Source organism: Lissotriton helveticus, chromosome 6, assembly GCF_964261635.1.
Source record: "Lissotriton helveticus chromosome 6, aLisHel1.1, whole genome shotgun sequence".
Classification (NCBI taxonomy): Eukaryota; Metazoa; Chordata; class Amphibia; order Caudata; family Salamandridae; genus Lissotriton; species Lissotriton helveticus.
The window spans coordinates 2,047,601,863-2,047,617,650 of record NC_136067.1 but is presented as its reverse complement, the minus strand read 5'-3'; the positions used below and the strand labels follow the sequence as shown (position 1 = coordinate 2,047,617,650).

General features: G+C 45.2%; 1 protein-coding gene across 2 annotated transcripts in view; it reads right to left on the bottom strand.

The window, feature by feature from the left end:
• MPV17 (mitochondrial inner membrane protein MPV17) overlaps positions 1-15,788 on the bottom strand; it is a 411,576-nt gene that overhangs the window by 26,772 nt on the left and 369,016 nt on the right. For both annotated transcript variants that reach the window (XM_078647178.1, XM_078647177.1), the window contains exon 6: positions 1,651-1,683. In XM_078647178.1, the coding sequence (XP_078503304.1) occupies positions 1,651-1,683 (33 nt within the window). The remainder of the gene's footprint in view (positions 1-1,650; positions 1,684-15,788) is intronic.

Below are 15,788 nucleotides of genomic sequence, written 5' to 3'. Positions count from 1 at the left end.
GCCCTGTGTGCCTGTACTATGAAAGGGTGAATGAATGAGGCTGTGAGTAGATGAGTGAATGACATCACATATGCAGGCGCTATGCTGCTAGCTATTTACCAGGTGCTCAATATACACGTTTTACCCCTGAATGCTGCATTGATTGCCTTGTCGTCTGAGAGGTTGGCCTAAGGTTGGGCATCTCTGCCAAAAGTGGCTACCACGGGTGCAGTTTTGCAAGCCATAGCCCCCAAACTATTAGCCCACTGCAAAGATTCCTCTGCCGAAACTACTGAGTTGTCTCTATGCAGCATGGCATGATAGTGAGTTGAGAATTGGGCGTTTACTTTCCAGCTGCTCATCCAGCCAGAACGTATCATAAAATGTCCAATTCTCAAAGCAAGCTGTCAATTTCTCCCATGGGCACACGCCTACAGCTGGAGTAAACTTCGGGCGTTTTTAGAATTCTTAAAAATTTCAGGAGTACTCGAAAAAAGTTGCTCCTAGCAGCAGTAAGGGGGGATTCTTTTCTGAATTCAACGATTTTTACCTGTGTATGACATTTTCATGGGTAAATATGATAAGTGTATATTTATGACTGTGTACATTCTACGCAAACGTCTATTTTCACTTCAAATCTTTTTTTCGATATGCAGAAATGATTTTCCCTCCTTTTATAAGGTGAGTTCCCTTCTCGTTCCCACTCTACATGGGGGTAGAATTCGGTCTTTTGAAGGAGAAAATATTTGACGTTGTCTAGTGTGGAAACTTGCATTGAAGAACTTGTGAATACCTACAAACTTGAATGTTAACTTGAATGTTAGTGAGTGTTCACATTTTCACACTGTGACACAAAAAACACGTCCGTAGCAGCAAACGATGTAATTTTAAGTTCGCTCAAACCTATTTACGAATATAAATACACAATTGTAAATACACAACGCAAGATTACAGGCGTAAAGACAAATAAACCTAAATTCAACTTGGCTGCGCCCATTAGCTTGTGAATGGTATATATCTGACAGAGAAACCCATAGGTGCAAAGAATGTCTACATTGAAAGATATATTCAGGTTACCCGCGCCCAAACTCTCCAGAAAGGATGGTCTTTACCAAGCTCACAGCTACAGGAATAAAACAATGTTTATCCCTTGGCATAAAGTAAACGGCGCACTATGATAAGGCCGCAAACTTTCAGTCATAAGGTATATTTTTGCAGTGGCGTTGTGTGAACTACCCCCCGGTTTTACCACACACCTTACATGTTCCTTCACATTTGGCACATAAATAAAGTAAATAAACTCCACATTCCTCCCTTCCCCAGTCAGTGACTGCCAGGGACACGCGCTGTCACGTAGGAGAGAGAAACAGAGGCGAGGAGAAACAGAGGACTGTGCTGGAGAGAAACACTGCTCCTGGGCACAAACATTTCATCAGGTCCCCTTCAGAACTGCAAGTAAAACATCTATGGGTCGATGCCAATAACTATTTGAAAATATACAGAGTTAAGTGCACCATTTGGCATTCATTGTGGGCAGAATAACCCCCTGTGTCCAATGGTGGGTTGGCCTGCCTTTGCACACTTGGGGGTGAATATTTTGTTCCAGGGCTGTTTCCTGGTTCCCGCTGCCCACGCGCTCCCACCCAGTCCTGTTTACGTCACTGTACTCACATAGTAGTTGGTCATGAGGGCATCGGTGTAGTCCTGGAAAAGAGAGAGGTGGAGAGGTTAATGGAGGTACAGTTCAACACTCACTTGGATCAAACAGACATAACTTGTGCTAGGGCACTCGCATGATTACCAAACTCACATCTGTCCCGCAACCGGACCCAGATTCACAGTCACCCCCTTCATCAAAGCTTCGCCCAGCCCTGAACCAGGCATTATCATGGGTACCTGAAGCCTACCTCATCGTATTGATGCCATGGCAATGGGTTGAATCTGGGGTTTGCTATGGTCCAGGTGGACCTACTCCAGATGCATACCTCACTGCCAATGTAGGTGAAACAGAACACATCACCCCAGCACCATAGTAAGCAAGGGTGGGTCTGGAGTGTGCTTGAAACCTCTGTCGTAAGATCATGTCCTGTTATGTGAAGGGCCCCCAGCTTCACTGCTGATGGAAGAAAGTTTCAGTCACTGACGGAAACCCTCCTCCATTGGGCGGTTACTGTTCTGCATAGAACAAAACATCTCAGGCGAGGACAGGTTGGTTATCGCCCACCTAGAACAAGGAAGGGCAGGCGAGGGTCAAATCAGTTAAAGCCCAGCATAGAAGAAAGGTCAAGCAAAGGTCAGGGCGGTTACAGCCCAGCTAGAACAAGGAAGGTCAGGCGAGGGTCAAGGCGGTTATTACCCAGTGTAGAACAAGGAAGGTCAGGCGAGGGTCAAAGTGGTTATAGCGCAGCATTGAACAAGGAAGGTCAGGCGAGGGTCAGGGCGGTAACTGCTCAGTGTAGAACAAGGATGATCAGGCGAAGTGACAGCTTTTTCTCTCCTAGTGACTCGCCAAGGATCACCCAAATGCCTCTTTTGACGATTCTTTAAGCACTGGGTTACTAAACAATCATTTATGCTGAGCCTAATATTAACCAACCATTCACTATAACAAGGAACACAAACCCTGCAAATGCTCCCTTCTTGGTAGAGCTCATTAGAGCAGAGTGGCTGCTGGACTTGAGCAAGGACTTGAGCACGGCCCCTTGCACAAGTGAAGCAAACACCCAGGAGGTTAGGGTGACACTGAACAGAAGACACGGTCGGGAGAGGGGGGGTTCTGGGAAGACCCCTGTTTAGGAAGGGAACATTCCCACGCTGCTGGGCATCTGCTTGAATGAACATGTGCTGTAAACAGTAGGACCCTGACATAGGTGAACATGTGTAAAAATAAATGACACAGAAAACATCATTAAATCTTAATGAAAACAAGCATACGGTCGTTAGCGACAATAGTGCAAGCAGCGGCAACGTGTGGTTGCAGAGGTATGGTCCAACTACTCAAATGAAGTAAGGTGAGAAGCAACACAGACTCAGAAGTACAGCCAGATATGAGAAAAACCTGAGACATTCAGGGGAACAACACATAGAGACCTCAGAGAGATAGCCCTCTGAATGGATACTTGAATCAATATAAAATGCCCCTAACACCTAGCATGTTCTTAGCTAACGAGAGGTGCCTACACACCTGGGCGCGCGGAGTGACTGTCTCATACAGTGTATATCCTGATTTCCTCCGCAACCAAACTCACTGGCCTCCGCGTACATCCCACCTCCATTTTCATGGTGATATAAATGTAATTTATCATTTTTGGAAACAGCTCCTCATCTTCGGGGAGCCACTGATGAAAAATTAACCTTTGGTGACAGGTGTGATGGCGCGTAGATCTTGGGTCGCAGGTATGAAAATACACCCATGGGCGTAAGTCTAGAGTCGACTGATCTTACGCACCGTCCATGTCTCAGTCCCCTATTCATGAAGCAAAAACAAACCCGATACCATCTGAGAGGAACCTTGCAGTCAGCAACGTCAACGCACCTTCCAGAGCCCCAAGTCAGTAGGGAGAGGAGGCCGGGGCTTCTCTGCACTAGACCCAGTATATGGAACCATCTGAGAGCCATCACCAATCTGAGCTGTGAATCCAGGGAGCATTTCTAGTCTGTTTCTCACCTGGACATGTCTGCCTAAGCCCGTAGTTTATTATTGTGGCAAGGAATCCATTCAGGGGACTGACTGTGCCCTTAACAAATTAGATAAATCAATTAATGAATAAAGAAGAACCAATGTCCGCTTGTTGGATAAAGCGCTTTACTACAAGGTGACCAGTTGTACTCAGAAATACCTGAAGGCGTGAAAGAAATCAGCTTGGCACATCACTGAAGAAAGTGCACTCGTTAAGTCCAGCTGCGGCGCACACCTGCACCCAAGTACTGCCCGAGCTAGCCTTCCAGTAGGAACAGATCTTGGAAAGGACATGTCTCGATGACAGATAGCCATGACAGTAATTGTAAGTGTGTAACAATACCATGTGGTTTGCAAGAACAGTCGCCCACACTTCGTGTCTAAGGTTAACTACTGCTCACGAGCAACCGTCAGCACAGATGAGTCAATCCGCGGGCCTTCCAGCGCTAAGAATATAGAAATGTTCCCGCAGACCTGTCAGTCACAGCACAAGCTGCTTGCTCATACTCTAGTCTCACCCACCATTTTTAGATTTTGCTATGTATGATGGGGGATATCCATTTGTCCCCCATTGGCTCTGCATGACCTTTGCACTGACCTTGAGCTGACCCTTGACGCACAATAAATTGTACCAATCACTACGGTCTTTGTGAAGACTCAAGGTTCAGCCCAATATTTTTATTGTGGTTGTAGGAAGGTGGATATCGGACTATGGTTGCCCCCAACTTTTTGCCTAGTGTTTTGCTGGTTTTCGACCTAGTTGGCCTGGGGCCCTGCTATTCAGGACCCCAGACTAATTGCTCTCTCTGTAAAATGGACTCCATGTACCTTAGGTACATACCTAATTGGATGCTGGGTCACCTTATCAGCCTCTGTACAGTGTACCTTAGGTACCCAGGGCATAGGTGTACCCAGGGCCTACCAGGGGCTGCAGCATGTATTATGCCACCCCTGTCTGGCCATCCAAACTGACACAACTGGCTGCTAACACAGCTGGGGCAAGGTGGTGTAATCACCCTTTGCTGTAGATATAGTATACCTATATCTAAACACAAAATGGACACATAGATTCCTATAAGTCACTCCTATGGCAGGCCTTATCAATCCTGAAGGCAGAGTGCTTGGAATTATGTGAGATGGTGCTCTAGCATGAGCTGAGCCTGTCTGCAGCTTTCGGAACCAAGTCCTTATAGCTGTTCCATGATAACGCTATACCATATACTCTTAAGTGCATTATAATCCTCGCGGTTATTGCTAACTTTGGTATAGCATTATCAAAACATGTCGTGTAAGGTGTCATACGCCTTGGAATACTACCCCCTCGCCAGTTCTGGCGACGGGGGTAGCATTCCACCCTTCTAGAGGGATAAGACATGTATGTAACTGTAACCCCGGTTAAAGTTAAGCAGAGCCTCAGCATCACAAAATGGATGCTGCCACCGCAGACACAAGTCTGACCTCCTGCTGCTGGGAGTCCTTCCAGAGAGGGAGGCCTGGACAAAGGGTTTCCTGCCTTGGGAGGTGCTAGCACCACCCCAGACAGGATTTTGTGTATTGAGGTAGGGAGGACTGAAAGGAATGAGACATGCCTGGGGCACACAAGGTGTCCCTGGGCATACCCCGGTTCAAACCAGTGGCTGGGGCACTCCAGCCCCAGCTCTGGCGCAAAACCGGACAAAGGATAGGGGGTGTAACCACCCCCTACCTGGTCCCACCCATGGGAGGGACCTAGTCGATAGTACAGCCCCCTTTAGCAGGATAAAGGTAGGAGCTGGTCCCATTCCAAATTAGATTATCCTGAAGACCTTTACAAGAAGACACTCTGGACTTCGACGTTCTGCTCCACAGAAGACTGAAGAAATCTCCCTTGTGGCCAAGGAGTGACCACCCTGCAACTGCAGGCACCATCAAGCGTCCTAGCGGTTCACTTTGTCGTCCTTCCTGCCGGAACCAGACCTCAGAGCTCGACGAGACCCGAACTCCCAGACCTCTCCGACCTCTACCCACATCTGCAGCACAGCTGAGATCCGTGGGTGCGACGAGACACGTGGGACCGGCCATCTTGGAGAAACTGCACTTCGCTTCCAGCACGACTTCAGAGGCATCCTCGAGTAAGTGCTTTGGGGATTGAGAAGCCCCAGCCCCGAGCAGCTCCTGCACAGAAGACCAGCCCTCCAGCATCCACGAGATCTGCGTGGGGCCCTTTTGCTTGATTGCAGCTCGACGCGTTGTCTGGTCACTTGCCGGCTGGCTAGTGGCCTCCTAGACGACGAACCGTGAAATCTACACTGCTGGTCTGGTTGCTCCAGACTGGCCCTTGCTTCCTTCCAAAAGTGAAGTACCCCTGACCCTCCTGGTCCGCACCAGACGCCATCTGCACTCACCGCGTGGGTTACCTTTGCCAAGGCCTGTTGTCTCCGAATCCTGATCAGACACCGCCGACAGCGAGAGCCTGCGTGGGACAGCTCGTGCCTCCATCCTGGTCGTCGAAGACACCTCCTGGTCCACGTGGCTGCAGAGTCAAGCGTCCACTCTTCACCTGATCGCGACGACAGTATCTGGTTCCTTCCTGGTTCCACTCCGGTCACTGGCTAATGAGTTTGAACACTGTCCCCTCTGCTTTCAGGTCTCCATCTTCCCCGATCCACCCTTGGATCGCTCCGGACATCTTCCTCCTGGTCGCCTGCAGCATCTTTCTCCAAGGCTCCATTGACTTCGACGCGGAAACCCGACACACTTTCACACCTGTGCACCTGCAGCCCGTGGGTGAGGTAACAAGAGCATTTCGGTGCTCAAGGGTAGATTGAGTCTCCTAGTGTCCAGGTATCCTGTCGTTTTAGTCGTAACTAGTCGTAACTGTCTTTACTCACATTTTTCGTAACGTGTTGCGCCCATTGACTTTGTTCCGCATCCCGCGTGTGAGTTCACACTCTGCACACGCGTCCCGTGGGCCTCCTGCTCCTTACCTAAGGTTAGGGTAGTGTAGCCCCAGCGATCCTACAGCCTCTGGGCATCTTCATTTCCTCTATCGATCTCCTTATACCATTTACTTTTTATATGGTTTGTCTTGCCCCTAGGGCATATTGTAATTTGTGCGACTTATTGTATTTTTCTGAAGTGTATTGTTATGTGCTTAGCCCTCTGATCTCATAAAGAGTTCAGGGGTGTTTGTTAGTAATAAATATATTGTTTATTTTTATAACAACCTGTGTGGTGTCCTTTCATCTGGTATTCAAGGGGTTATATGTGGTAAAACAGCTGGCTTCACATGCCAAAAGAGTTTAGCCTAAGACTGCTTTGTCCATGCTACCATTAGGATAGCTGGTCTATAAGGTTGACTTACAACCAATCACCATAAGGGTTGTTTGGACTGATACAAGGTGATCACTAGAACTAGTGAGCATCATATATCAGGCCAACTTCTCACAGTGGTGTTGACTTGTTGTCAAGACCAAGCACCATGTGTGGGACAAACCAGTGTCTACTTAGGAAGCTGGGTTCTTGCATAGCTTACCAGACCAGTCAACAGGAGAGCTCCTCTCCTTAAAGAGGCTTTGAGGCTGATCTAGAGTTTGGCAGAGAGGATACCCCATCGCAACGGAGTACCCTCTCCACCAATATCTCGATCCGCGTACCTGATGTTGAGTCAGGTGGACCAACAGTGAGTCAGCGACAGAGCCTCCTCCGGCTCTGTCGTCGACACACTCCTCCGACAGCCCGATGAAGCATGGGCGGTGTCGGAGGTAAGCCATTCTATCATCCCCCGGTGAGGGGCATCAAAATAAAAAAAATCTACCCCATGCCATGGAAGAAATCTCCCATGGTGCGGGGGCCATTCGGTTTACATTTTTTAAAGACACGCTCCTGCTTTAGGAGATTTTTTTTAAGTCAACTTTTGGAAACGCATGATAGCGGGCGTCATGTTTGACAGAGCCATCCGTCAAAAGTTTCCAGCTTTGACAGAAACTGCTATGAAGGTGATTCCTGTCAAGATTACGAGATCTCCTCGGGGCCAGCAGACATCTCTACATTTGGGGGAGGGGGTGTCTGCTGAGGCAACACATTAGTTTATTCCGTCACCATGAAGAACATTACTCTGTCCTCCAAACTCTAAATCAGGCACTTTGTCATACAGGTAGAGGCCACAACTCGCACATGCCTAACCCTCTCAGTGGATGCCTGCGCTCTCACACACCTGGCACGCCTGTCTAGAACAGTATTCGTGGTTAAGTGAAATGTTGCGCAAAGGAGTGTCTGCCAAACCCTGCTTTTACACTTCTCTGGGCAGCATTTATGGATTATAATGAGGATTTCAGGTTTTTTGAGGACTGGAATAAGGAACAGACATGTCTATGCATCTGCCCATAGATTGGAATAAGAGTACAAGTTGTAATGGTTCGAGTAAGAACACACGGTGTCAAAAGGATGATCTTATAGCTGGAATAGGAGTATATTATGTCAACACGTGGGTTTATGGTTGGAATACGGGTACATGATGTCAATAGGTGGGCTTATAGTTGGAATATGGTTTACCATGTTAAGAGGTGTGCTTGTGCTTGGAATACGGGTACATGATGTCAATAGGTGGGCTTATAGTTGGAATATGGTTTACCATGTTAAGAGGTGTGCTTGTGCTTGGAATACGGGTACATGATGTCAATAGGTGGGCTTATAGTTGGAATATGGTTTACCATGTTAAGAGGTGTGCTTGTGCTTGGAATACGGGTAGATGATGTCAATAGGTGGGCTTATAGTTGGAATATGGTTTACCATGTTAAGAGGTGTGCTTGTGCTTGGAATACGGGTAGATGATGTCAATAGGTGGGCTTATAGTTGGAATATGGTTTACCATGTTAAGAGGTGTGCTTGTGCTTGGAATACGGGTAGATGATGTCAATAGGTGGGCTTATAGTTGGAATATGGTTTACCATGTTAAGAGGTGTGCTTGTGCTTGGAATACGAGTAGATGATGTCAATAGGTGGGCTTATAGTTGGAATATGGTTTACCATGTTAAGAGGTGTGCTTGTGCTTGGAATACGGGTACATGATGTCAATAGGTGGGCTTATAGTTGGAATATGGTTTACCATGTTAAGAGGTGTGCTTGTGCTTGGAATACGGGTAGATGATGTCAATAGGTGGGCTTATAGTTGGAATATGGTTTACCATGTTAAGAGGTGTGCTTGTGCTTGGAATACGGGTAGATGATGTCAATAGGTGGGCTTATAGTTGGAATATGGTTTACCATGTTAAGAGGTGTGCTTGTGCTTGGAATACGGGTACATGATGTCAATAGGTGGGCTTATAGTTGGAATATGGTTTACCATGTTAAGAGGTGTGCTTGTGCTTGGAATACAGGTAGATAATGTCAATAGGTGGGCTTATAGTTGGAATATGGTTTACCATGTTAAGAGGTGTGCTTGTGCTTGGAATACGGGTTCATGATGTCAATAGGTGGGCTTATAGTTGGAATATGGTTTACCATGTTAAGAGGTGTGCTTGTGCTTGGAATACGGGTACATGATGTCAATAGGTGGGCTTATAGTTGGAATATGGTTTACCATGTTAAGAGGTGTGCTTGTGCTTGGAATACGGGTACATGATGTCAATAGGTGGGCTTATAGTTGGAATATGGTTTACCATGTTAAGAGGTGTGCTTGTGCTTGGAATACGGGTAGATGATGTCAATAGGTGGGCTTATAGTTGGAATATGGTTTACCATGTTAAGAGGTGTGCTTGTGCTTGGAATACGGGTAGATGATGTCAATAGGTGGGCTTATAGTTGGAATATGGTTTACCATGTTAAGAGATGTGCTTGTGCTTGGAATACGGGTACATGATGTCAATAGGTGGGCTTATAGTTGGAATATGGTTTACCATGTTAAGAGGTGTGCTTGTGCTTGGAATACGGGTACATGATGTCAATAGGTGGGCTTATAGTTGGAATATGGTTTACCATGTTAAGAGGTGTGCTTGTGCTTGGAATACGGGTACATGATGTCAATAGGTGGGCTTATAGTTGGAATATGGTTTACCATGTTAAGAGGTGTGCTTGTGCTTGGAATACGAGTAGATGATGTCAATAGGTGGGCTTATAGTTGGAATATGGTTTACCATGTTAAGAGGTGTGCTTGTGCTTGGAATACGAGTAGATGATGTCAATAGGTGGGCTTATAGTTGGAATATGGTTTACCATGTTAAGAGGTGTGCTTGTGCTTGGAATACGGGTACATGATGTCAATAGGTGGGCTTATAGTTGGAATATGGTTTACCATGTTAAGAGGTGTGCTTGTGCTTGGAATACGGGTACATGATGTCAATAGGTGGGCTTATAGTTGGAATATGGTTTACCATGTTAAGAGGTGTGCTTGTGCTTGGAATACGGGTACATGATGTCAATAGGTGGGCTTATAGTTGGAATATGGTTTACCATGTTAAGAGGTGTGCTTGTGCTTGGAATACGGGTACATGATGTCAATAGGTGGGCTTATAGTTGGAATATGGTTTACCATGTTAAGAGGTGTGCTTGTGCTTGGAATACGGGTACATGATGTCAATAGGTGGGCTTATAGTTGGAATATGGTTTACCATGTTAAGAGGTGTGCTTGTGCTTGGAATACGGGTACATGATGTCAATAGGTGGGCTTATAGTTGGAATATGGTTTACCATGTTAAGAGGTGTGCTTGTGCTTGGAATACGGGTACATGATGTCAATAGGTGGGCTTATAGTTGGAATATGGTTTACCATGTTAAGAGGTGTGCTTGTGCTTGGAATACGGGTACATGATGTCAATAGGTGGGCTTATAGTTGGAATATGGTTTACCATGTTAAGAGGTGTGCTTGTGCTTGGAATACGGGTACATGATGTCAATAGGTGGGCTTATAGTTGGAATATGGTTTACCATGTTAAGAGGTGTGCTTGTGCTTGGAATACGGGTAGATGATGTCAATAGGTGGGCTTATAGTTGGAATATGGTTTACCATGTTAAGAGGTGTGCTTGTGCTTGGAATACGAGTAGATGATGTCAATAGGTGGGCTTATAGTTGGAATATGGTTTACCATGTTAAGAGGTGTGCTTGTGCTTGGAATACGGGTACATGATGTCAATAGGTGGGCTTATAGTTGGAATATGGTTTACCATGTTAAGAGGTGTGCTTGTGCTTGGAATACGGGTACATGATGTCAATAGGTGGGCTTATAGTTGGAATATGGTTTACCATGTTAAGAGGTGTGCTTGTGCTTGGAATACGGGTACATGATGTCAATAGGTGGGCTTATAGTTGGAATATGGTTTACCATGTTAAGAGGTGTGCTTGTGCTTGGAATATGAGTAGATGATGTCAATAGGTGGGCTTATAGTTGGAATATGGTTTACCATGTTAAGAGGTGTGCTTGTGCTTGGAATACGAGTAGATGATGTCAATAGGTGGGCTTATAGTTGGAATATGGTTTACCATGTTAAGAGGTGTGCTTGTGCTTGGAATACGGGTACATGATGTCAATAGGTGGGCTTATAGTTGGAATATGGTTTACCATGTTAAGAGGTGTGCTTGTGCTTGGAATACGGGTACATGATGTCAATAGGTGGGCTTATAGTTGGAATATGGTTTACCATGTTAAGAGGTGTGCTTGTGCTTGGAATACGGGTACATGATGTCAATAGGTGGGCTTATAGTTGGAATATGGTTTACCATGTTAAGAGGTGTGCTTGTGCTTGGAATACGGGTACATGATGTCAATAGGTGGGCTTATAGTTGGAATATGGTTTACCATGTTAAGAGGTGTGCTTGTGCTTGGAATACGGGTAGATGATGTCAATAGGTGGGCTTATAGTTGGAATATGGTTTACCATGTTAAGAGGTGTGCTTGTGCTTGGAATACGGGTAGATGATGTCAATAGGTGGGCTTATAGTTGGAATATGGTTTACCATGTTAAGAGGTGTGCTTGTGCTTGGAATACGAGTAGATGATGTCAATAGGTGGGCTTATAGTTGGAATATGGTTTACCATGTTAAGAGGTGTGCTTGGAATACGGGTACATGATGTCAATAGGTGGGCTTATAGTTGGAATATGGTTTACCATGTTAAGAGGTGTGCTTGTGCTTGGAATACGGGTACATGATGTCAATAGGTGGGCTTATAGTTGGAATATGGTTTACCATGTTAAGAGGTGTGCTTGTGCTTGGAATACGGGTACATGATGTCAATAGGTGGGCTTATAGTTGGAATATGGTTTACCATGTTAAGAGGTGTGCTTGTGCTTGGAATACGGGTACATGATGTCAATAGGTGGGCTTATAGTTGGAATATGGTTTACCATGTTAAGAGGTGTGCTTGTGCTTGGAATACGGGTAGATGATGTCAATAGGTGGGCTTATAGTTGGAATATGGTTTACCATGTTAAGAGGTGTGCTTGTGCTTGGAATACGAGTAGATGATGTCAATAGGTGGGCTTATAGTTGGAATATGGTTTACCATGTTAAGAGGTGTGCTTGTGCTTGGAATACGGGTACATGATGTCAATAGGTGGGCTTATAGTTGGAATATGGTTTACCATGTTAAGAGGTGTGCTTGTGCTTGGAATACGGGTACATGATGTCAATAGGTGGGCTTATAGTTGGAATATGGGTTTACCATGTTAAGAGGTGTGCTTGTGCTTGGAATACGGGTACATGATGTCAATAGGTGGGCTTATAGTTGGAATATGGTTTACCATGTTAAGAGGTGTGCTTGTGCTTGGAATACGGGTACATGATGTCAATAGGTGGGCTTATAGTTGGAATATGGTTTACCATGTTAAGAGGTGTGCTTGTGCTTGGAATACGGGTAGATGATGTCAATAGGTGGGCTTATAGTTGGAATATGGTTTACCATGTTAAGAGGTGTGCTTGTGCTTGGAATACGGGTACATGATGTCAATAGGTGGGCTTATAGTTGGAATATGGTTTACCATGTTAAGGGGTGTGCTTGTGCTTGGAATACGGGTACATGATGTCAATAGGTGGGCTTATAGTTGGAATATGGGTTTACCATGTTAAGAGGTGTGCTATGGTTGGAATACGGGTACATGATGTCAATAGGTGGGCTTATGGTTGGAATAAGGATACACAGTGTCAGGAGGTGGGTTTATACTTGGAATAAGGGGACTACAAGAGGGCTACACGATGCCAAGAGGTGGGCTTATGGTGTGGAATAAGGGTACCAGTTGTGGTTGTGAACAGAGAGTTAATGGACTGGACTAAAGTCAGGAAGTGTGAATAGTGTTTTGGATTGGATTGCAGGTGGGTTTCTAGAATGGAACATGGGAGGAGGTGCAAACAGAGTATGGCATGAATTGTAATAAACGGTATACCGTGTGAAAAACTTGACTCTTTACCATCTAATCTTACTGTGCTCTTTCTTATGTGGCAGTTGTGATTTGTTTCGCTAGGCCAGCGCCTAGACGCCTTCGGGTCGTAGTGCGCTATCTAAATAAATAAATAAATAAATAAATAAATAAAAGGTCAAATGGGAAAGCTGTGAAACTGGAAAAGGGTGCAGGGGGGCGGTTTCCTATCCAGCATCCCAAAGGGGACCCATCCTAACTCTACTAATACCCTGAACGCACAATGAGGGGAGGGGGGGGAGACATAATACACATCGTGGAGATAGGGGTGGCGAGATACCACCAGACAGGCAGACAGGCACACTGCAAGGTGGTATTTAACCCCAACGAAGCTTGATGAGATATACCCACGAAACTAGCGCATTGTGCTGACGAGGATGTCACACAAAGGGTGACTCCCGTGTGTCGCGGCTGCCCCTATACCAGTGCATACTGGCATGAGGACACTTATAGGTTATCCACTTCTTTTCGGACTTCATCTCACATTACTCTGTGAATCAACCCCAAAGTGATTCCCTTCTCTAGGAAATATCTCCATTTTACCCCCCCTTGCTATCAATATATGCACTGCTATTGGCTGGTAGCCCAGACTGGCAACATGGGAGGTCAAATTGTAATTTACTACAATTAAAAATAATGACAAATAAATATTAGTTATGTTAGTGTAAAATTCAGCAAACACAGAAATCTCAAAACCTTAATCACGGACATCTAACTGGGCAACCCAAAGGAAAAAAATATGTTACATTTCACCGATGGAAAAATAATCTCATAATGTATGAGCAAACAAGTGTATTTATCCTTAGGTGCCACACATCCAATTCTTGGCTTTACTGGTATGCACATAGGGCCTGATTCACAAAGGTAAGCTTATACTTTTGCATAGATTAACGATTTTTTGCAATTTAAAATGGAATATTCCGAGTAGTATCTTTACGACTGCGGAGACTACGCACGTAAAAAGATAGGCAGTCGTAAAGATACTACTCATATAAATTGCTTTGTGAATTGCAAAGGAATGGTAAACTTCCACACAAAAGTGCAAGTTTACCTCTGTGAATGAGGCACATAATGTTCTAAAAGGCAGCAGCTGGAGGTGGCAACATAAAGCAGGTTAATGTACATATAGGCAGCTTACATGCTCGCAAAGGAGTATTAACATGGTTGATGAGTTCAAACCCTATATCTGACTCTAAGAGATGGAGGAGAAGGAAGGGTCTGCCAGCTCTCAGCGGGCGTCTAATGAATTAATAACCATTTTAATTCTCTCCGGAGGTCCAGTTAATTGGTCCTAATGTGGGTCATTCTAGCGCTTCATCTCCTGAGACGCTGGTTCTTTGGCGCCGTGTTGGGGATCCGGACACCTAATTATCAGGTACAAGTCGAACGGAGTGGGCAAGAGCAGGGCACCCGGTGTACCTGGAATCTCGCCACGGGTACCACGTCAGCTCACCTTCTCCTGCGTCACTAACCGCGAAAACTGTTTTTTTACTCACAAGACACGTCACATCTACTTGTACACACTGAGGCTGACGCATGAGGAATAACAGCAAAAGAACACATGACAGGGGTGATGGATGACAACAAAACAGCATCAAACACGGTTGAACGGTGACAGCAAAACAGCATCAAAAATGAGTGAGGGATGACAGCAAAACAACATCAAACATGGGTGAGGGATGACAGCAAAACAACATCAAACATGGGTGAGGGATGACAGCAAAACAACATCAAACATGAGTGAGGGATGACAGCAAAACAACATCAAACATGGGTGAGGGATGACAGCAAAACAACATCAAACATGAGTGAGGGATGACAGCAAAACAACATCAAACATGGGTGAGGGATGACAGCAAAACAACATCAAACATGGGTGAGGGATGACAGCAAAACAACATCAAACATCGGTGAGGAATGACAGCAAAACAACATCAAACATGGGTGAGGGATGACAGCAAAACAACATCAAACATGGGTGAGGAATGACACCAAAACAACATCAAACATGAGTGAGGGATGACAGCAAAACAACACAACATCAAACATGAGTGAGGGATGACAGCAAAACAACATCAAACATGAGTGAGGGATGACAGAAAAACAACATCAAACATGGGTGAGGGATGACAGCAAAACAACATCAAACATGAGTGAGGGATGACAGCAAAAGAACATCAAACATGAGTGAGGGATGACAGCAAAACAGATGACAGCAAAACAACATCAAACATCGGTGAGGAATGACAGCAAAACAACATCAAACATGGGTGAGGGATGACAGCAAAACAACATCAAACATCGGTGAGGAATGACAGCAAAACAACATCAAACATGGGTGAGGGATGACAGCTAAACAACATCAAACATGGGTGAGGAATGACACCAAAACAACATCAAATATGAGTGAGGGATGACAGCAAAACAACACAACATCAAACATGAGTGAGGGATGACAGCAAAACAACATCAAACATGAGTGAGGGATGACAGAAAAACAACATCAAACATGGGTGAGGGATGACAGCAAAACAACATCAAACATGAGTGAGGGATGACAGCAAAACAACATCAAACATGGGTGAGGAATGACAGCAAAAGAACATCAAACATGAGTGAGGGATGACAGCAAAACAGATGACAGCAAAACAACATCAAACATCGGTGAGGAATGACAGCAAAACAACATCAAACATGGGTGAGGGATGACAGCAAAACAACATCAAACATCGGTGAGGAATGA